At 45.0% G+C, this 21,173-nt stretch overlaps 1 protein-coding gene across 1 annotated transcript in view; it reads right to left on the bottom strand.

The window, feature by feature from the left end:
• The window catches only part of LOC126458165 (neprilysin-2-like), a 206,197-nt gene that overhangs the window by 83,092 nt on the left and 101,932 nt on the right, over window positions 1-21,173 (bottom strand). Inside the window, exons 8-9 of the mRNA XM_050095033.1 lie at window positions 15,670-15,828; window positions 9,066-9,209 (exon numbers count right to left, since the gene is read on the bottom strand). Of these exons, the coding sequence (XP_049950990.1) occupies window positions 9,066-9,209; window positions 15,670-15,828 (303 nt within the window). The remainder of the gene's footprint in view (window positions 1-9,065; window positions 9,210-15,669; window positions 15,829-21,173) is intronic.

The following is a 21,173-nucleotide window of genomic DNA, read 5'->3' as shown; positions in this document are numbered from 1 at the left end:
AGTCAGAGGGAGCAACGTCTGGAGAATACGGCGGGTGGCGTAGGACTTCCCATTTTAACGTTTCCAAGTACGTTTTGACCTCTTTTGCAACATGGGGTCGAGCGTTGTCGTCCTGCGAAATCACTTTATCGTGCCACTCGCTGTATTGTGGCCCTTTGTGTTTTAATGCTCTGCTCAAACGCATTAATTGCGTTCGATAACGAGCACCTGTGATTTTTTCGCTTGGTTTTAACACCTCATGTACACGACACCGAGTTCGTCCCACAAAATGCAGAGCATGAACTTGGAGCCGTGAATATTCGGTTTGGCCATCGACGTGGAAGCATGGCCGGGGTATCCCCATGATTTTCTGCGTTTAGAGTTATCGTAATGAACCCAGTTTTCGTCCCCAATCACAATGTGATGCAGAAGTCCCTTCTGTTTTTGCCTCTGAAGCAACTGTTCACAAACACACAAACGTCGTGCATTGTCTCTTGGTTTCAGCTCACACGGGACCCACTGTCCTTCTTTCTGAATCATGCCCATAGCCTTGAGACATTTTGAAATGGCTTGCTGTGTCACTCTCATTAATCGTACCAATTCTTCTTGAGTTTCACGAGAGTGTTCACTCAGCAATGTCTCCAATTCTGCATCTTCGGAAACATTCTCTCTTCCACCACTATGCCGGTCTAAGATGTTAAAGAAGCGTTGAAACCATTCACGACACGTTCTTTCACTAATAGCGTCCTTGCCATATGTACCTGAGAGCATTCGATGAGACTCAGCCGTTGTTTTCTTCATACTGAAACAGTAACTACTCCCGCAAATGACGAGAATTAAGCTCGTAAACTGACATTTTGAATCAAGAACAGCTTTATGATGCAGACACACATCGATTAAAAAAAATTGTTCAAATGGCTCTGAGCACTATGGGACTTAACTTCTGAGGTTATCAGTCCCCTAGAACTTAGAACTACTTAAACCTTACTAATATTAGGACATCACACACATCCATGCCCGAGGCAGGATTCGAACCCGCGACCGCAGTGGTCACGCGGTACCAGACTGTAGCGCCTAGAACCGCTCGGCCACCCCGGCCGGCACATCGATTAATGTTTGAATGAGGTTATGTTGAACGAGGTCCAAGCTAACTGCCTGACGTCAGCGATCTGTTTCTTTCAACCGCTACTTACCGTTGTAGCCAGCTATCGGCAAACATCGGAAGAAAAGTTGTACACCTTGTAGTTTATAAGTTTCTCCGGTACCAATGACAGACACACATGTCATTCTCGAACATTCCTCAAGAGACCAGTTAATTCAATGTGTAGCATAAAATGTACATAAAACATTATTTCATAGTCACACCTTCACTCACTCTGATAACTAAGCACAATTATAATAGTAAGTAGCAAACAATTAGAAAATTACACAAACAGCTAGTGATATCTACCAGATCACATAGGAACTACGTACACTCGGGCATCCCGTCCTGCCAGTGACTCATACTGCAAGTCTATTCAAATCTGTTATGCCCGATCTCAGGAAGAACGGTGTAAGGCCCTAAGCCTCACACTGTCTCTCTATCTGCTAATGCATAGTTTGTCTAGCCGTCACACTAAATCGCCACACTCGTCGCCTACAGAAAAAGGTTAAGAACTTTATTTAGAACTGTAACACCAGCTTGAACCAGTACATTTTTTGTGTGTGCTTTTAGAAATAATAAATTGTTGCTATGATACACTCGTTCAAAGAACTCAATTTTCATCAGATATATACCCAGACCGGGTCCTAGCCCACTCGGCAGCAGCTGGCCGAGACACAGCCAGCGACAGGAAAGTAACCGATTTTGTAAACTACTGGCCATTAAAATTGCTACACCAAGAAGAAATGCAGATGATAAACGGGTTTTTATTTGACAAATATATTATACTAGAACTGACATGTGATTACATTTTCACGTAATTTGGGTGCATATATCCTCAGAAATCAGTACCCAGAACAAATAACGGCCTTGATACGCCTGGGAATTGAGTCAGAGCTCGGATGGAGTGTACAAGTACAGCTGCCCATGCAGCTTCAACACGATACCACAGTTCATCAAGAGTAGTGACTGGTGTATTGTGACGAGCCAGTTGCTCGGTCACCATTGACCAGACGTTTTCAATTGGTGAGAGATCTGGAGAATGTGCTGGCCAGGGCACCGGTCGAACATTTTGTGTATCCAGAAAGGCCCATACAGGACCTGCAACATTCGGTCACGCATTATCCTGCTCAAATGTAGAGTTTCGCAGGGCTCGAATGAAGGGTAGAGCCACATCTGAAATGTAACGTCCACTGTTCAAAGTGCCGTCAATGCGAACAAGAGGTGACTGAGACGTGTAACCAATGGCACCCCATACCATCACGCCGGGTGATACGCCAGTATGGCGATGACGAATACACGCTTCCAATGAGCGGTCACCACGATGTCGCCAAAGGCGGATGCGACCATCATGATGCTGTAAACAGAATCTGGATTCATCCGAAAAAATGACGTCTTGCCATTCGTGCACCCAGGTTCGTCGTTGAGTACACCATCGTAGGCACTCCTGTCTGTGATGCAGCGTCAAGGGTAACCGCAGCCATGGTCTCCGAGCTGATAGTCCATGCTGTTGCAAACGTCGTCGAACTGTTTGTGCAGGTGGTTGTTGTCTTGCAAACGTCCCTATCCGTTGACTCAGGGATCGAGACGTAGCTTCACGATCCAATACAGCCATGTTGATAAGATGCCCGTCATCTCGACTGCTAGTGATACGAGGCCGTTGGGATCCAGAACGGCATTCCGTATTACCCTCCTGAACCCATCGATTCCATATTCTGCTAACAGTCATTGGATCTCGACCAACGCGAGCAGCAATGTCGCGATACGATAAACCACAATCGCGATAGGCTACAATCAGACCTTTATCAAAGTCGGAAACGTGATGGTACGCATTTCTCCTCCTTACACGAGGCATCACAACAACGTTTCAGCAGGCAACGCTGGTCAACCGCTGTTTGTGTATGAGAAATCGGTTGGAAAAGTTCGTCATGTCAGCACGTTGTAGGTGTCGCCACATGTGCCAACCTTGTGTGAATGTTCTGAAAAGTTAATCATTTGTATGTCACAGCATCTTCTTCCTGCCGGTTAAATTTCGCGTCTGTAGCATGTTATCTTCGTTGTCTAGCAATTTTAATGGCCAGTAGTGTAACATTTTGTGAACTCCTAACCAGAAGCAAATAGCATACTTTCATCTGTGTGCTTTGGTAGTTTACTTTCTTGAGTTTTTGCGTATTAATTTAGTATTTAACAGTCGCAGTTCTCGCTTTCTTGTTTGCGTCGAAAAGCAGACCGATTTTGTGACATATTAGAAGTTTCAGATCAGGAGTGAATTATTTAGTGTCACATGTGTGCTTTGGTAGTTCAATTTTTGAATCTCTGTATGTTAATCTAATTTATTGGACACAGTTGGTGTCCACAGTAGAGTTCCATAGCGTGTGTCGATTATCCTTGTTTGTCTCTGTAGTTTAGTTTTCCACAGTCTTTAGTATGGATAGGGACTATTATGGCTGCATACGGATGCCAGCCGAGATGGTAGCACTTCACTGTCAGCTCCAGGCTGTGATGGCTTCCGTTACACAGCTTGAAGCTTCAGTGGGTGGGCACCACTATTGTAAGCTGGTTTTGCAGATCCAATGACATCCAGCAAGTCTGAGTCCGCCAATCGGTAAGCACTGGTACGCGGCTCAGTGGCTCCTCGCACTGAGATTGGTCACTCATCCGTAGTCAAGGAGTCAAGGATAGGTCGCCTTGGGGCGTGGCTGGGGGTGAAAGAGCTCCCAGGGGGTCGCACGTAAGGCACCCCCTGTTAGTCTGACAAACAGGTTCCAGGTGCTGTCCGTGGCTAACACTGTCATTCAGCCATATGCAGTCGCTTGTCCAGAGGGTATCTCTCAGCTTGCAACATCTGGGCAATCACAGAGGGTGGGATTATTGGTTGTTGGGAGCTTCAATGTTAGGCATGTTATGAGGCCCATTTAGGGACATGGTTGCCTAGTAGGGGATGAAATCCAATGTGCTCTCCATATGCATACCGGACGTGGAAAGGGTCCTTCCGGATGTCATGAACAGCACAGGGTGCAACCAGCTGCAGGTGGTAGCTCACATCGGTACCAATGATGTGTGTTACTTTGCATTGGAAGAGATCCTCTCTGGTTTCAACCAGCAAACAAAACTGGTAAATGCTGCCAGTCTCGCCTATCCAGATGAAAGCAGAGCTCACAATTTGCAAGATTGTCTACAGGAACGAATGCGGACATTTGGTACAGAGACGAGTGGACGGTCCGAATCAGAGGCTCACGTGGTTCAGCGACTGTGTAGCCTGCAGATTCCTCGCCATTCGTCACGGAGTGGTAGTGTTTGGGTTCTGCTAAGTAGGTTAGGAGTACACTGCACGCTGGAGATGGCTACATTGGTAGCAGGGGCTGGGTGGCATGGACTAACCGGCTTTTTTAGGTTCGAGCGTCTCGGTGAAATACTAAACGGACTTCAGTCTCGAAGGATGCTGGTCCAACATAGGAAGAACGTTCTTACAGGAACCATCGGTATAACAGGTCTAAATTGTCGCAGTTGTGTTGGGAACGTACCTTAGCTCCAACCGCTAATAGAAAGCACTCACGCTCAAATCGTTATAAGCATTGAAAACTGGCTAAAGCCGGAGATAAGTTCAGCCGAGATCTTTTCGAAAAACGTTGTGGTGTTCCGAAGGGATAGGCAAACACAGTTGGCGGTGGTGTGTTTGTTGCTGTTAGAAGTAGTTTATCTTGTCGCGAAACTGAATCAGACAGTTCTTTGAGTTAGTGATCTTGGTAACCAGATTAAAATAACAACTGGATCCTTTTTCCGACTTGATATCTTCTTAGTTATATGACTGGATTCGTAATTTTCTGTCAGAGATGTCACTGTTCCTTATCTATGTAAGCGATTTAGGAGCCAATTTGAGCAGCTGTCTTAGGTATATTGCAGATAATGCTGTCGTTTATCGTCTCGTAAACTCATCATAAGATCAAAACAAATTGGAAAACGATTTACAAAAGATATCTGAACAGTACGTAAATTGGCAATTGATCCTAAATAATGAAAACTGTGCGGTCATCCACATGAGTGCTAAAAGAATCCGTTAAACTTAGGTTACACGATAAATCAGTCTAATGTAAAGGCCGTAAATCCAACTAAATATCTATGAATTACAATTAAGAACAAGTTAAATTGGAAGGGACATACAGAATATGTTGTGGGGAAGGCTAACCAAAGAATGCGTTTTATTGGCAGAACTCTTAGCCGTTACAACAGGTCTACTGAAGAGACTGCGTACGCTACGCTTGTCAAAAATGACTCTGAGTACTATGGGACTTAACATCAGTCCCCTAGAACTTAGAACTACTTAAACCTAACTAACCTAAGGACATCAGATTCATCCATGCCCCAGGCAGGATTCGAACCTGCGACCGTAGCGGTTGCGCGGTTCCAGACTGACGCGCCTAGAACCGCTCGGCCACATGGGTCGGCTACGCTTGTCCGTCCTCTTTTGGAGTACTGCTGCGCGGTCTGGGATCCTTACCAGATAGTATTAACAGAGGCAGTTCAAAGCAGAACAGCAATTTTTGTATTATCGCGAAATAGGATAGAGATTGTGACGGACATGATGCAGGGTTTGGGATGAACACCATTAAAAGAAAGGCATTTTTCGTTGCGCGGAATCTTCTGACGAAATTTCAATCACCAACTTTCTTCTTCGAAAGTGAAAATGTTTTGTTGGCGTCGACCTACATAGGGAGAAATGATCGTCATAACAAAATAAGGGAAATCAGAGCTCTTACGAAAACATATAGGTGTTCGTTTTTGTAATACGTACTTCCCATATAAGGTTGATCTCTGCATCTACTGGGCACTCATTTGCTGTTGGCCTCCTGATGCACACGAAGTGTTAGTAGCAGCAAATGAAAATTATAAAAAAACGCACCACGGAGGAATTATTCGAACGGGACGGAAATCGGTAGATGTGGTGTACACGAGAAGACAAACAAATTATTACAATATCAGAAAAATTTATTGAGAGAAAAAGATTTACAAATTGAGCAAGTCAATAACGGGTTGACTCACCTCTGGCCTTCATTCAAGCATTTATTCTGTTTGGCACTGACTGACAGAATTGTTGGATGTCCTCCTGAGGAATATCGCGACAAATTTTATCCAATTGGTGCTTTAGGTGGTCAAACTCCAGAGCTGGCTGAAGGGACCTGTCCGTAAACCTCCAAACGTTCTCAACTGGGGAGAGATCTGGAGACCTTTGTGGCCAAGGCTGGGATTGGCAAGCACAAGGACAAAAAGTGGAAACTCTATCCGTGTGCGGGCGAGTATTATCTTGCTGCAGTGTAAGCCCAGGATGGCTTGCCATTAAGGGCAACAAAAAGAGGTGAAAACTATCGTCAACGTATCACTGTACTGTAAGGGGTCCAAGGGTGACAGCCAAAGGAGTCCTTCTGTGAAAGGAAATGGTGATCCAGACCATCACTCCTTGCTGTCAGGTCTTATGTCGGGTAACAGCAGGTTGTAATCCCATTGCTGTCTGGGGTGTCTCTACACATGACTTAGCAGATCATTGGGTCTCATTTCGAAGTGGTACTCAACACTGAAGATAATTCTGTTTCAGTCAATGAGATTTGAGGCCGAAGACGTGTCTGAAAGAACTCCACACGGCAGTGGGATACCAACGTGAGTGGTGCCCGCTATATGGCCAACAACCAGAAGGGATGGTATGGAGTATCATTTCCTTTCCTTATGCAAGAAGAGACAGGCAGAGTTAGAACTAAAATGGATGTTGATGTTGATTTAGTCATCGACTGGTTTCGAGCTATGCCTATTCTCAAACCAACCAGTGCTTCAAATGGCTCTGAGGACAACGGGACTTAACTTCTAAGGTCATCAGTCCCCTAGAACTTAGAACTACTTAAACCTAGCTAACCTAAGGACATCACACACATCCATGCCGGAGGCACGATTCGAACCTGCGACCGTAGCGGTCGCGCGGTTCCAGACTGTAGCGCCTAGAACCGCTCGGCCACTCTGGCCGGCAAACCAACCAGTGTTTACCAAATAAAATGTTCGTCAAAATAGCAGTAAACAAAGTGTATGCATATGCCTATAGTTCCAACTAACGTTCGCTAACGAGTCACAATTTAAAAATGAGTTGCTGTCTCACTATACCCATTACGCTGGAGTTATACCATTGCTTTTCATAGCGGACCGCGCTGGTTCTCATCCGTGGCACCTTCACGGCAAAGCTGTACGTTTTGTTACCCTTCATGGCAAGACATCCCAGTCTTTCATTTCATCAATAGAATGCCCACCCACACACGGCGGGAGTTTGTGCTACTTGTCATCGTACTTGCCACATCCTATCTGGGTCAGCAAGTCTGCTGGACCTCTCCCCAGTTGAGAACGTTGGAACACTATGGGCAGCGCCCTCAAACCAACTCGGGATTTTGACGATCTAGCGCGCCAATTGGACAAAATTTGGTACGATGTATCTCAAGAGAACAGCGAACAACTATCTCAATAAAAATCAAGCCAAACAACTGCTTACATAAGGTCACGGTGTGGACCAACCCGCAAATGACTTGCTCTGTTTGTGAAGCTCTTTCTCTTGAATCATCCAATTTTTCTTAAGTTGTAATCATTTGTTTGTTCATGCAGATCAGATCTATGGATTTCTAATATGGATAATTCCTTCTTGTTGCATTTTTTTGTGTATTTGCTTCAAAGGAAACAAGTACGAATTTGTACCTACTAGGTTGATTACAATTGAAAATATGAGTATCAATCAGTCCCGTTGCATATGTTCATGATAGCTGTAATTACGTCGTCGATTTATCCCTGTTAAGGAGATTTTTTGATGAAGAATACAAGACCTTTTTTCTGGAATCACGGTATCTGCCCTCTAAAGAAGTATACGGAATATTTTATCAAGTAGCCTGTGTGACGGCTCGTATGTATATTTCACGTTTCAGTGCTTCACGTGTGTCACTGGAGACCTGAGAAGTTATCTGAAATACAGCAACTATTGAAATGCGAAACAGTCACTAGCGTAAATGTCTCCAGTTTCAAACTACCTGAGTGTTAATGTTGGTCATCGGTAATTAAATTCCTCTTAAAATTTCCTTCTTCGCTGTACTGCGAAGTCATCGTAAAGTATCAATAATGGAAATGGAAATTAGCGTTTGGCGTCATTGGCCGTGAGGTCCTTTACGGGGCAGGTCCGGCCGACTTGGTGAAGGTCATATTACATTTGACGTCACATTGGGCGACCTGCGCGCCGGATGGGGAACAAATGGTGATGAAGACCACACAACACCCAGTCGCTGAGCGGAGAAAAATCCCCGACTCAGCCGGGAATCGAACCCGGGCCCGTAGGACGGCAGTGCGTCACGCTGACCACTCAGCTATCGGAGCGGACAGTATCAAAAATAACAATAAAGCTAGGCAAATCTGGAGCTTCTACTCCATGTGACGTCCGCCAGCCCTACGCATTTCACACTTGGATGTGAATTCAGAAACCTAATTTTTTTTTCCTACAGAACTTTCTCACTTCATCAAAGACAATGCGCAGATCATGCAAAATAATCTCCTCCGAACATCCAAGATGTGCCTCGCCTCCCTAACTATACAGTGCTGTATTCTGCGTGCCGCTTATGAGCGCCTAAAAGTTGTAACGTTGCGTTCATAAGTTACGTTACCTGTTCTTCTCTTTCACTCGCACCAGTGTAAACGCTTTTTCACAGATGCAAGCGAATGCCAGCGAACACTGACAAGCTGCGTATTGTCTGAGGTCCCTCGTTCCTTGTGCCCGCTTCCATTCGCTCCGGTGTAAACCGGGCTTTATCTGGGCGCATCACGGCTCTTCGCAGAGTGGTGCTTTCCATTTCCGTCAGAGCGGCTGTTTCCTGGTGGAACATCAGTAAAGGCACCCGGGCGTCAGAGCGGCGGCGGCAGGCGCGGCGCACAGTACCTGGTGCCCTCGTCCATCCAGTCCAGCTGGCGCAGGGTGCGGAGGAACTCGCGGCGGATGTCGCCCACCATCTCGAGCGCCGCCTCCTTGGCCGCCTTGTTGAAGTACCTGCGCACGTATATGGCGCCCACAGACAGCCCCAGGCTGAAAAACCAGAGGTACCTACCGTAGTCTCACACTGGCCACTCCGAGTGAAACGCGTGCGCGTGAGCGGTGAAACTGCAGTGGAACATCTACAGGGGTTGGGATTCTATTTCAACTATACGCCCATAATACATCCACTACAGTCATTTTTGAAAGGGCATTGTTCCAATATTGACGAAACAATTGAAGAGCGGTACCAAGTTCTATATACGTAGATACATCTTTCTGCATGAAATGAGCTTTATTCCACATACTGTACATGTGTTTCTCCGACTTTGTTACAGAGACACCATGGACATCATTTTTCAAAGGGCTTTACTCCTGGAATAATGCTCTTTCAGTGGCGATCGTCTTCGCATTCTATCTACATGGGATAGGTAAAATAATGTGAACAGTGGTACTAATGGAATGGTTGTGTATGATGGTCAACAATGCAGATAAGGCACGTATCGTGCTGGACTGTGCGTGTTCAGTACGGACTAGATATCAATGCAGATTGTTTACGAGAAGTGCACACTTCGTATTTGCATTCAGAAGCTGACGTCGACGTGCAATGAAAGACCTAACAGAGTTCCAAAGAGGGCAGACTCTGTGGGCCCGATTAGCTGGCGATTCAGTGACCAAGACTACCAACTTATTGAATGTTTCAAAAGCAACTGTTTCGACAGTCATGTCAGCCCACACAAAACTTGAAAATACATCATAGTGTAAACGTACTAGTGGGCGCAAATCAAAACTGCATGATACAGATCGTCATACACTAGGACGAGTTCTTTTGCTTGTGCCTTTGTCCCGCAGTTTTCGCAGGGTCGGCATGGTTACAATCGGATTTGGCATGGTTGGTTTGATGAGGTGGCAGGATGCCATTCCTGCCACCACCCGTACGCCCCGGGACAGAATCATTGTACCCCAGCTGTCTGCATCTAGTGTAAATCATGAAATAGTGTGGGCGTGTTTCAAATGTCGGCGATACCTGTAACTGAGGCGGGACGTGGGGACCAGCCCAGTATTCACCTAGTTGGATGTGGAAAACCGCCTAAAAACCACATCTAGGCTGACAGGAACACCGGCCGTCGTCGTTAAGCCACCGGGCGTATTCGATCCGGGTCCGGCGCGCCTACACGGGACCAGGAAGCAGCTCATTAGCGCTCTCGGCTAACCTGGCGGGCACATACGCTAACACGAATTGTGTCAAAACACCACAAAACTATGGCGGTTAATGTGACTGCAGAGCTCAACAGCCATCTTAGAGACCTCATACCTATCGAAACTGTCCGCCGAGAGCTCCATAAAGCGAATAATCATGGACGAGCTGCTATATCGAAACCATTAGTGACAACAACCAACGCAAAGAAGCGTAAAACATGATGTCAGAAGCATAAACCCTGGATGGCTTATCAGTGGAAACACGTCATATTGTCCGACGAGTCATCGTTTTCCTTGTATCCAACGCTGGACTGAATTTACGTCAGGAGAATGCCAAAAGAAGCCTACAATCCTGATTGTTTGATACCGATAGTTAAGCTTGGAGGTGGAAGTGTGATGGTGTGGCAGCCATATCATGGTATTCTTCTGGTCCCATCATTAGTCTCAAAGGCCGTGTTACAGCAAACGATTATGTGAACATTTCAGGTGATCAGGTGCACCCCACGATTCAAATGTTGCTCTCCAACAGTGATGCCATATTTGAGGACGATAATGCACCTGTTCACACAGCCAGGACAGTACAATCGTGGTATGAGGAGCATGCAACTGAACTGCAGCGTCTTCCCTGTCCAGGCAGTCTTGAAGATTATCGAACCCTTGTGGGCGATATTGGAGTGCCGACTCCGGAGCAGATTTTCGCCTCGATCATCGCTACAGGATTTAGAAGAGCTTCTGATCGAAGAGTGGCATGACGTTCCACTGGAGACTATACAATCATTATATACCAGTATTCCAGGAAGAATCGCAGCTGTATTACCGGCAAAGGGGGTTCTAACCCCTTTAATAGTTAACCATTCCTAAGCAAGTACAGGTGTTCACATTATTTTGCCTATCCCCTGTAACGCATACCTGATTCACCTTTCGCTTTTCGTAATTAAAGTGGTGTTATTTCCTAGCAGTGTTGTGAGATGTTAAATGTCGTCAAATATTGAGCTGGACGAAGTGAAAGTGCCAAAAACATTTTGTTTCCCCAAGTGTATGTTGCTTATAATTCTGAAAAGTCTTTCATGGGAACAGTGACTATAAATAGGAACAAACTGCAAGACATATAACGTTTACTTGATTATATTCCTCATGAATTTCAGGTATGTCTCTGATGGTTTGATGAAATGTGTGTAACAGTGCTGTTCGTAGTCATGATCTTCAAACAATTTTGAAAATGCTTTGATTTGGATTACGTTACTGTGAAAATGTATTAGTAAAAAAATAACAAGTTCAAACACTGCTAACACCGTAACTTCACCGTGAAAATAAATTACTTCCTCAAGAAAACGACCTTATTCCAAGATTTTGCAGTTACTTTTTTCAGAGTGACTGAAAAACTTACCAACTGCAATAATGGCAAAATTCACATTCCATTATTTCCTTTAAATACGAGTTCGAAAGCCCATCCTGTTACATTCCATATACTCACTCCCAGAATGTTTTCCTTGGTTCCTGAAATTTCAAGATTTTGCTTAAAGTCCCTCGAAATTAAAGACCAGCAGTAGTTCAGGAGGGAGTAAGACTGAGTTGTAACCTCTCCCCAATATTATTCAGTGTCTACACTGAGCAAGCTGTATAGACGACAAAGCAGAAATTTGGGAAGGGAATTAAAGTTCAGGCAGAAAAAACAATTTTAAGTTGTGCCAATGATAATATGATTGTGCCCAGAAAATGAGAAGAAATCTGGTAATTAAAGCTCAGGGGTAAGTGATGAAAACTTCTGAGGTTAGCAGCTGATGCAATAATTCTGTCAGAGGCGCCAAAGTATTCTAAAAAGTAACTGAATGGTGGAGACAGAGGTTTTGAGATGAATGTAAGTAAAGCAAAAGCAATGGCATGCAGTCGAATTAAGCGATGATCAGAGAATTAGACAGAAAATTCTACACTAAAAGTTGTAAACGAGTGTTGCATTTAGGCAGAAAAATATCTGATTATGGTCTACGAAGAATGGAGACTGGTAATAGAAACAAAAGCGAATCAGAAAAGAGAAATTAGTGCTCTTCGAATGTAAGTCTGTTGACGAGGTATTTCTCTGGAGTGTAGCGTTATACAGGTGTGAAACACGGACGACAGGCAGTTCAGGTGAAACTTGACTAAAAGAAGGTCTGGTGGACAGGGCACATCCTGAAGCAACAAGGAATCATCAATTTGGTAATGGAGGGAAGTGTGGCGAGGCGGTAAATGCGCTACAGGGAGACGAAGCTCCGAACAAAGTAAGCAGTTTCGCATGGATGTCGGTTGTAGAAGCGTACAGGCACCGACAGGCCCCACAGAGCGGCCTAGCGTCGACAGCTTCTGCAAAGAAGTCTCTCGACAAAAGACCAAAACAACAGCAACGAAAACAACAAGAAGAAATGATGAGTTTCCACAGTTCAGGATCAATAATTACAGAATCTATAAACAGTACATTTTTAAAATGTCTCTAAGAGTAGCAACGCTAGAAGTTATATGACAAAATACAAGTGGTTTTTAATGGGGAAAGAATTCATTTAATGGAAATAGTAAGAAAGTATTAAAAACGCCCTTGTAAAATCCCAAGTCATAATTAAAATGAAATATTAATATGATTCAACTTACAAACTGTTAAACACGGCTTTCTTACCTTCTAACACATCATCAACATACATAATAATAACTTAAAAATATCAAATATCCAATTAGTAGATAAAAACCTAAATGTCAGGGTGACGATAATTTCCACAAACCAGGCTATAACACTCCAACATGACGGCTGGCGGTCCCGCTGCTAGCTGGGCGGTCTAACGCGCTGCTTCCCGAGTGGGAAATCGTGCCGGTCCCGAGCACGAGTCCGCGCTGAGGATTTGTGTCGATGGTCTGGTGTGATGGCCAGCCTGTGGAAGGTTTTTAAGGCGGTTTTCCATCCACCTCAGCGAATGCGAGCTGGTTCTCCGTATTCCCCCTCAGTTACAGTACGTCGGCGACTGCTGCGCAAACAGTCTCGACGCATGCGTACACAATAATTACTCTGTCATGAAAACATTTGGGGTTACACTCGTCTGGTATGAGACGTTCCCCAGGGGGGGGGGGGGGGGGGGAGCGATAGGGGGCGGGAGAGCGGTCCACTGGGGGAGGGATCCATTGGGGGGCTAACCGCACAATAACCCTGGGGTCGGTGTGGGGCGGCGGTTGGGTTGGTGGACTGCTGTGGGGTTGTGAACCACTGAGGGCTACGGCGGAACGAAGCCTCTCCGTCGTTTCTAGGTGCCCAGTTCAATACACAATACACACTTTCGCCTTTTACTGATGGCAAGTGCTACCTGTTTTGTTGTTATTGATTTGCTTTTATAGGGTTTGACCGAAAAGAAAATTTAAAAAAATACAGAATAAAAGTATTAGCTACTTTTATGAAAGAGAAATATCGTTACTGGCAGATACTACCTGACTTCAAATCCCTCGGTACTTGATGTACAGGGAGCTTTCGTTGCATATAATGTTTCACCAAATATTTCGCTGTAGCCAACATGAAATTTTCCTGCAAATCAGTTAACTTTCTTTGTAAAGCCCATAGAGAATGTGAGAATTCACACCGGCTTATGTATAGTACACTGAGAAAATAAGGCATGGACCACCTCTGAGTGTCTCGCTATAAAATATGTAGTGCGTTTTCATCTATGATGTCTAATTCTTCCTTGGTATTATATTGTTGCAATAAGCAGTAATTTCCTCTTTTCCCAGTTCCTTATCTAAGTTTTTGGGTGATACCAATATTGTGACTATTCTTTTATTTTTGGAGCTTTGGAAAGAAGGGGAGTTGATTTTGAAAAATCATGTATTGATGATGTTACCTTTCTAGTTTCCTTGGTTTTGAATTATAGTGCACGAATATAAAACTATCCATTTTCTTTACGAAATTTCACAAGTGGTGTTGTCGAAAACCGCCCATCACCTGTAACGTTTGTTTGTTTTGAGCAGTAGTTAGAGTATTCTTTAAACTGGCTGAGTCGTCTTATTAAATTTTAAAGTTTTGGCTGATCAGGTCATGCTGTCAAAATTACAGATATAATCTTTCCTAGAGTCAATTAGACATATTAGTTTTATAGCACACTTTTGAGGTTTATTGGACACACAGAATTTGCACCTATTTTTGAATCCTAAAAGAATTGCACCAATGCAAACGTTTTCTCCCAGGTTCATCGAGCACTTGTCGTCTGTAGATGAATGAGTCGAATAGCTTTGATATTGGGGAGAAAACGTCATTTTTTTGTCTCTTCTCTTGCAATCGCATAGTGAAATCTCAGAACTATCAAAAAGTAGGAAATCTGTTATAATTCATTACCGCTCTGAATATTTTCTGTAACGTCCCATCAGCAGAATACACAAATCGAATATCCTCGTTGTTTGATGACAGCCGTGTACACTAAAAGCTCAAAAATGCTCTCATTACAATATATTAACATTGTTCATATCACTGTGGTTTGTATTACACAGATCCCTCATTTTTCCTAATTTTTCATTAGTGTGAAGAAGATCTTTGTTAATAAAATCATCGGTTATTAGTAATGACCATACATCGAGAGGTTTTAGTTCATGCCTGATTCGAGCTCTTTTTAGTCCCGGTAAATGAGGAATCATGCTACGCTAATATATCGAGTTTGCTTGTTGGAAAACGGCATTTCCACCCACCTGGAACATCTATTTTTGCCATAAAATTCGTTACTCTGTTTTGAGATTTCTTAGATTTGCAGTTTTGACATTATTGTCATTGTTTCGCGTCATAAGTAATCTATGCCCGAAAGTTCATTCTGTTCAAATAAGCTTTCATGATGGGTACTAATTATATTCGTACCAGAGTCGATAATGACGTCACTATTGGCTTCACAGTTTTTAATTTCATTCTCCAGCCATTGCCCAACTGCCTCAGCAAATTTCGGAATGTCAGCAACAACATCGGTCGTATACAAAAGGAAACAAAAATTTGTTGGGATAAAAAATATTAACATAGCCAGAGACAAGTGGATTGTGAGACGGGCTCGAGAGTTCGGCGTGAACTAAGTTAGAAACGAACAGATTGACGCACGTGCCAGCAATGAAGGTATGCCTAGACTTGCCGACTCTACGTCTACAGAGAATCCGAAGATGGCGTTTGTCTCCAGCTTCCTAAGGATCTATGAGAAGACATGGCTGCTGCGGTTGGGTGTTGACTAAGATAAGTAAAACCACGAATGTTGTGGTTTTGGGTATCTACAGGTGGATGTTTGTTTATACAAGAGGCAGTAAACTTATATAGTTGTAGTTGCAAGGCACTCACCGTCTAGTGACGATGCTGAGGCACTCCTTCCAGCGGAACTCGCGCTCCCTCCTGCCAGTGAGGGCTGCCTGGTACTCGAACTGGCGGCCCCGCAGCTCCTGCGTCATGTACGGCACCGCAGCCATGGCCGCCCGCCACATCACGTAATTGGCCGCCACCCTGCGCGATACACAATTCTCCGGTCACACGCACGCACCCTGGTAGCCTACAGCTTAAGCCTGACGTGTGTTCTCGCAGTCTTTCACAGTGACATTACAGAATAAAATCTACTCTGTTTTCAATCCAATCCTCTCTGAAGTAAACCCTAAAGTGATCGACACCCTGCCTGCAGCACGGTTGTCAGGTAAAGGGTATCATATTGTCGGCCGCGAGTGGATCGGTGTTCCAATGGAAGGAAGACGGGAGCGATGATGTGGAACGCGGAGTCACGTGGCCTGTACTAGCTTCTCATAGAAAGCATTTCCGCGTACGCGTCATGTTGGTCCTCTGCGGAAGATTCCACACGCTGCTGTCGTCCATGTTAAAGCTGAAAACCAAGGCTGTTACAGCACTCGGTCGGCTTTTACTCGTGACGTCAACAGCGAAGTCGGTTTTCGAAAGCTCAGATGTTTTGTTCCAAGTGACGCGGCTTGAAAACCAAGATTTCATATAGCGTAACACATACCGTACTGACACTCATTGCTGCAAAATCTGTTCTTACTGTAGAGATTACTAAGCATCTGTTGTACAAAATGAGCGAGATATGCAAAACATAATGATTCGTGTGTACATTATCTCATTATGAAGTTCTATAAAACGAGCCAAACACAAACGCGTTATTAAACATACGAACATACACTATCTGATCAAACGAGTGCCAATACATGTGTAAGAGTGTTCCCCAGAAAATAATGCTCCACATTTTTTTTTGCTTCAACGATTCTTTATTGAACATGAGGACACACACACGAAAGAAGGGTGTTCTATGTACACACCCTATTATTCCACGTAATCTCCACCCTTTTCTCCGGCCTTCCTCCAGGGCGAAATATGGGTGTGTATGCCCCGTCGCCGGCCGGAGTGGCCGTGTGGTTCTAAGCGCTACAGTCTGGAACCGAGCGACCGCTACGGTCGCAGGTTCGAATCCTGCCTTGGGCATGGATGTGTGTGATGTCCTTAGGTTAGTTAGGTTTAAGTAGTTCTAAGTTTTAGGGGACTGATGACCTCAGATGTTAAGTCGCATAGTGCTCAGAGCCATTTGAACCACTTTTTTATCCCCCGTCGGTACGAATCCTTATCCTGGTGGCGGAGGTAGTGCTTCACTGTGTGCACCTCCTTTGATGATTGACAGATGCAGCGCCAACTGCCGAGTTGTAATGTGCCTGCCCTTGCGAATGCCAACATCAGCTCGCTGCGACATCTCAGGTGACACCCGTCGATGGCATTCCCGACTGCTGCAAATCGTGGAGCTCCGCCTAACCGCCTTCTGGTGACCTCACCCTCTGTGCCGAGTGACTAACTGCATTTCTGTCGACAGCAGATGCTCCATAGACTTTGCATAAGCGTTTGTGAATATTCCCCACAGTTTCTTGCTCTGCAGCGAGAAAATCAATGACGGCACGTCACTTGTAACGTACAACACCCACAGACGCCATTTTGAAACTGTCCTGCTGCTGCGCTATCTGTCGGAAGTGACGGAAACTTGGCACACTCACTCACGAGGCTTCAAATAACAAATGGTTCAAATGGCTCTGAGCACTATGGGACTTAACATCTATGGTCATCAGTCCCCTAGAACTTAGAACTACTTAAACCTAACCTAAGGACATCATACAACACCCAGTCATCACGAGGCAGAGAAAATCCCTGACCCCGCCGGCAAATAACACGTAACGTTTCGCATTCGTAGCAATGCTTAGTTGAGAAAAAAAATGGTGCATTACTTTTCGGGAAACCCTCGTGATGCGGAACATATCATTCAATTTAACGAAAGGTGGGCCGGCTAGTATAAAAGGAGGCTGTGAGTACTTTGTTGCCAGTAGAGAAGCAGCAGCAGAGTAGCTTTGCCACCACAGATCAAGTCCTTCGAACGTGTCACCTGAGTAATAAATCCGTCAAGGACATTTCAGCTCCTGTAATGTTATCCAAGTCGACTGTTGGTGACGTAATCGTGAAATGGAAGTGCAAAGGAAGAATCACAGACATATCAAATATAGCCATTCTGACAGGAACTGTTGAGCAGTGTGGACATTGTTGTGAAGAGACCCATTAAACTGGCTGGGTTGATCACTTGTGAGTTACAAATCGTTGCCAGCAGTCGAGCAAGTTTAACAACTCCAAGTGGGGAGTTGGAAAGAGAGGGGTACAATAGTCACGCGCCTCCACACGTATCTGTAGTCAATGCTAGGCGACATCTGAGGTGTTGTAAAGAGTGATGCTGCTGCACAGTGGATGATTTGAGACGAGGGATTTGGAGCGAAGGACCGCTCTGTATCCTGTGTCAATCCGACGGTAGGGTTTGCGTTTGCCGTATGCTTGGAGAACGTCACCTGCCGTCATGTATGGCGCCAACAATGAAAACGAAGGAGGTGGTGTTATTGCATGGGTGTGATTTTGTGGTTAGGTTGTGATCTCAAAAAGCAATTGGGACCTGAAGCCATGCGTTTGCGGATATGTGTCAGGGAGTGGGCAACAAGGTTCTAAATCAGTCAGTGTTACTGGTAAGTCTTTTCGCCAGTTTGAGAAAATGCCATGCCTCGAGAACAAACTGAGCAGTAAGTACTCCAATGTTAACGTGTCTCAAACGATTCTTCCCACCTTTTCGATTTAACGGTCGAAATTTCATCTTTATAAACTCAAAGGAAAACGAACAGTCGCCCCTTAAAAGAGCTTACTAATCGCTTTGGAGAGGTGTAAATGGTGCAGAAATGGTGGGAGGCCGTGACGTGACCATTAACCACCGAAGTCACTCCTGACATTGACGTGGTATGTATATGCAAGTTGGTCGCACGGAATGGCTCTGAGCACCAAGGGACTTAACATCTGAGGTCATCAGTCCCCTACAACTTAGAACTACTTAAAACTAACTAACGTAAGGACATCACACACATCCATGCCCGAGGCAGGATTCGAACCTCCGACCGTATCAGTCACGCGGTTCCGGACTGAAGCGCCTAGAACCGCTGGGCCACCGCGGCCGGCCGTACGGAATGAGAACAGTGGAATGGTGACGGGGTCCCAGAAAGGCGCTGCCGTGTCTGTACGTCCCCACGGCCACACCGTGAGTGAAGGTCCCCGATTTGTTCTCGTATCAACACAGAATGTCTACTTTATCTACAATCAATGGCGTTTCACTCGCAGCCAGCGTAAGAACATGAGTTAGACAGCGTAAGAACAGCGGCTGTTACAAGATCGTGACCATCTGGGACCACAGCCTAATGTCACGCTTCGTCAATGACAGACGATTTCAAAGCCGACAGGAACCGCTGCTGTCAGCAAAAGCAGGTCACTGAGAAGGTAACTGCAATAAATGGACACTAGGCGTCGGGCACTTCGCAAAGCGACATTTCTCACAACGGTACGAAAACCTGCACGTCTCCAGCGGGCCGAACGATACAGAAACTGGACGGCAGCTAACGGCAGGTGTCTAGTGTCGTCCGACGAGTCGCCATTTCGCCTCTCTTCAAACGTGTATCGGAAAGACAGATCTGACACTGTAAGAGGTGGTGTCTTCATTGCAGTTGACAAAAATATTGTGTCTACTGAGGTCGAAGTAGAGTGTGATTGTGAAGTTATCTGGGCACGTTTAACAGGGCTAGGAGAAATAAAGTTAATTGTTGGGTGTTATTACCGGCCACAGGTTCCACCGCGACAGTTCTAGAATCATTCAAAGGGAGTCTACACTCTGTATCGCAGAAGTACCCGAATCATGCTATATTAGTCGGAAGCGACTTCAACCTACCTAGTATAGACTGGGATGTCTATGGGTTCGTTACAGGTGGTACAGATATGCCGTCGTGTGAATTACTTTTGAACACATTATCCTAAAACTGACTTGAGCAGCTAAATCGACAGCCAACGCGTAATGGAAATATTTTAGATGTGGTAGCCACGAACAGACGAGACCTAATCGACGGGGTCAGTGGTGAGACAGGGATTAGTGATCATGATGTTGTCATTACGACTATGGTTACGAAAATTAAAAAGTCGGTCACGAAGGCTAGGAGAGTATTCTTACTAGAAAGAGCAGATAAGCAGTTATTAGCATCCCACTTGGTAAATGAATCGACTTCATTTACTTCCGGTACGATGGACGTGGTAGAATTATGGGCAAATTTTAAACACATTGTAAATCACGCATTGGTCAAGTATCTGCCGAAAAATTGGGTTACGGACGGAAAAGACCCACCGTGGTTTAACAGCGCAATTCGGAGAATGCTCATGAAGCAAAGATAGTTGAACTCGCGGTACAAGAAAGATCGGGAGAATGAGGACAGGCAAAAGTTAGTAGAGATTCGTGCTGCTGTAAAAAGAGCGGTGCGCGAAGCATACAACCACTACCACCGTCATACCTTAGCAAAAGATCTTGCTGAAAACCCAAGGAAATTCCGGTCTTACGTAAAATTGGTAAGCGGGTCGAAGGCTTCCATCCAGTCACTCACTGACCAGTCTGGCCTGGAAACGGAAGACAGCAAAACGAAAGCTGAAATTTTAAATTTTGCATTTGAGAAATCTTTCACGCAGGAAGATCGTACAAACATACCGCCGTTTGAGTCTCGTACGTATTCCCGTATGGAGAACATAGTGATAGACATCCCTGGGGTTGTGAAGCAGCTGAATGGGTTGAAAATAAATAAATCGCCAGGTCCTGATGGGATTCCAATTCGGTTTTGCAGAGAGTACTCTGCTGCATTGGCTCCTTACTTAGCTTGCATTTATCGCGAATCTCTTGCCCAACGTAAAGCCTCGAGCGACTGGAAAAAAGCGCAGGTGACGCCTGTATGTGAGAATGGTAGAAGGACGGATCCTCAAAATTACAGACCAATATCCTTAACATCGGTTTGTTGAAGGATTCTCGAACGTATTCTCAGTTGGAATATAATGAACTTCCTTGAGACAGAGAAGTTGCTGTCCATGCATCAGCATGGCTTAAGAAAGCATCGCTCTTGCGAAACGCAACTCGCCCTTTTTTCACATGATATCTTGCGAACCATGGATGAAGGGCATCAGACGGATGCCATATTCCTTGACTTCCGGAAAGCGCTTGACTTGGTGCCCCTCTGCAGACTCCTAACGAAGATACGAGCATATGGGATTGGTTCCCAAATATTTGAGTGGCTCGAAGGCTTCTTAAGTAATAGAACCCAGTACGTTGTCCTCGATGGTGAGTGTTCATCGGAGTGCCCCAGGGAAGTGTGGTTGTCCGCTGTTATTTTCTATCTACATAAATGATCTTTTGGATAAGATGGATAGCAATGTGTGGCTGTTTGCTGATGATGCTGTGGTGTTCGGGAAGGCGTCGTCGT

This window comes from Schistocerca serialis, chromosome 2 (genome assembly GCF_023864345.2).
Source record: "Schistocerca serialis cubense isolate TAMUIC-IGC-003099 chromosome 2, iqSchSeri2.2, whole genome shotgun sequence".
In the NCBI taxonomy this organism is placed as follows: Eukaryota; Metazoa; Arthropoda; class Insecta; order Orthoptera; family Acrididae; genus Schistocerca; species Schistocerca serialis.
This window is presented reverse-complemented; position numbering and strand designations above follow the sequence as displayed.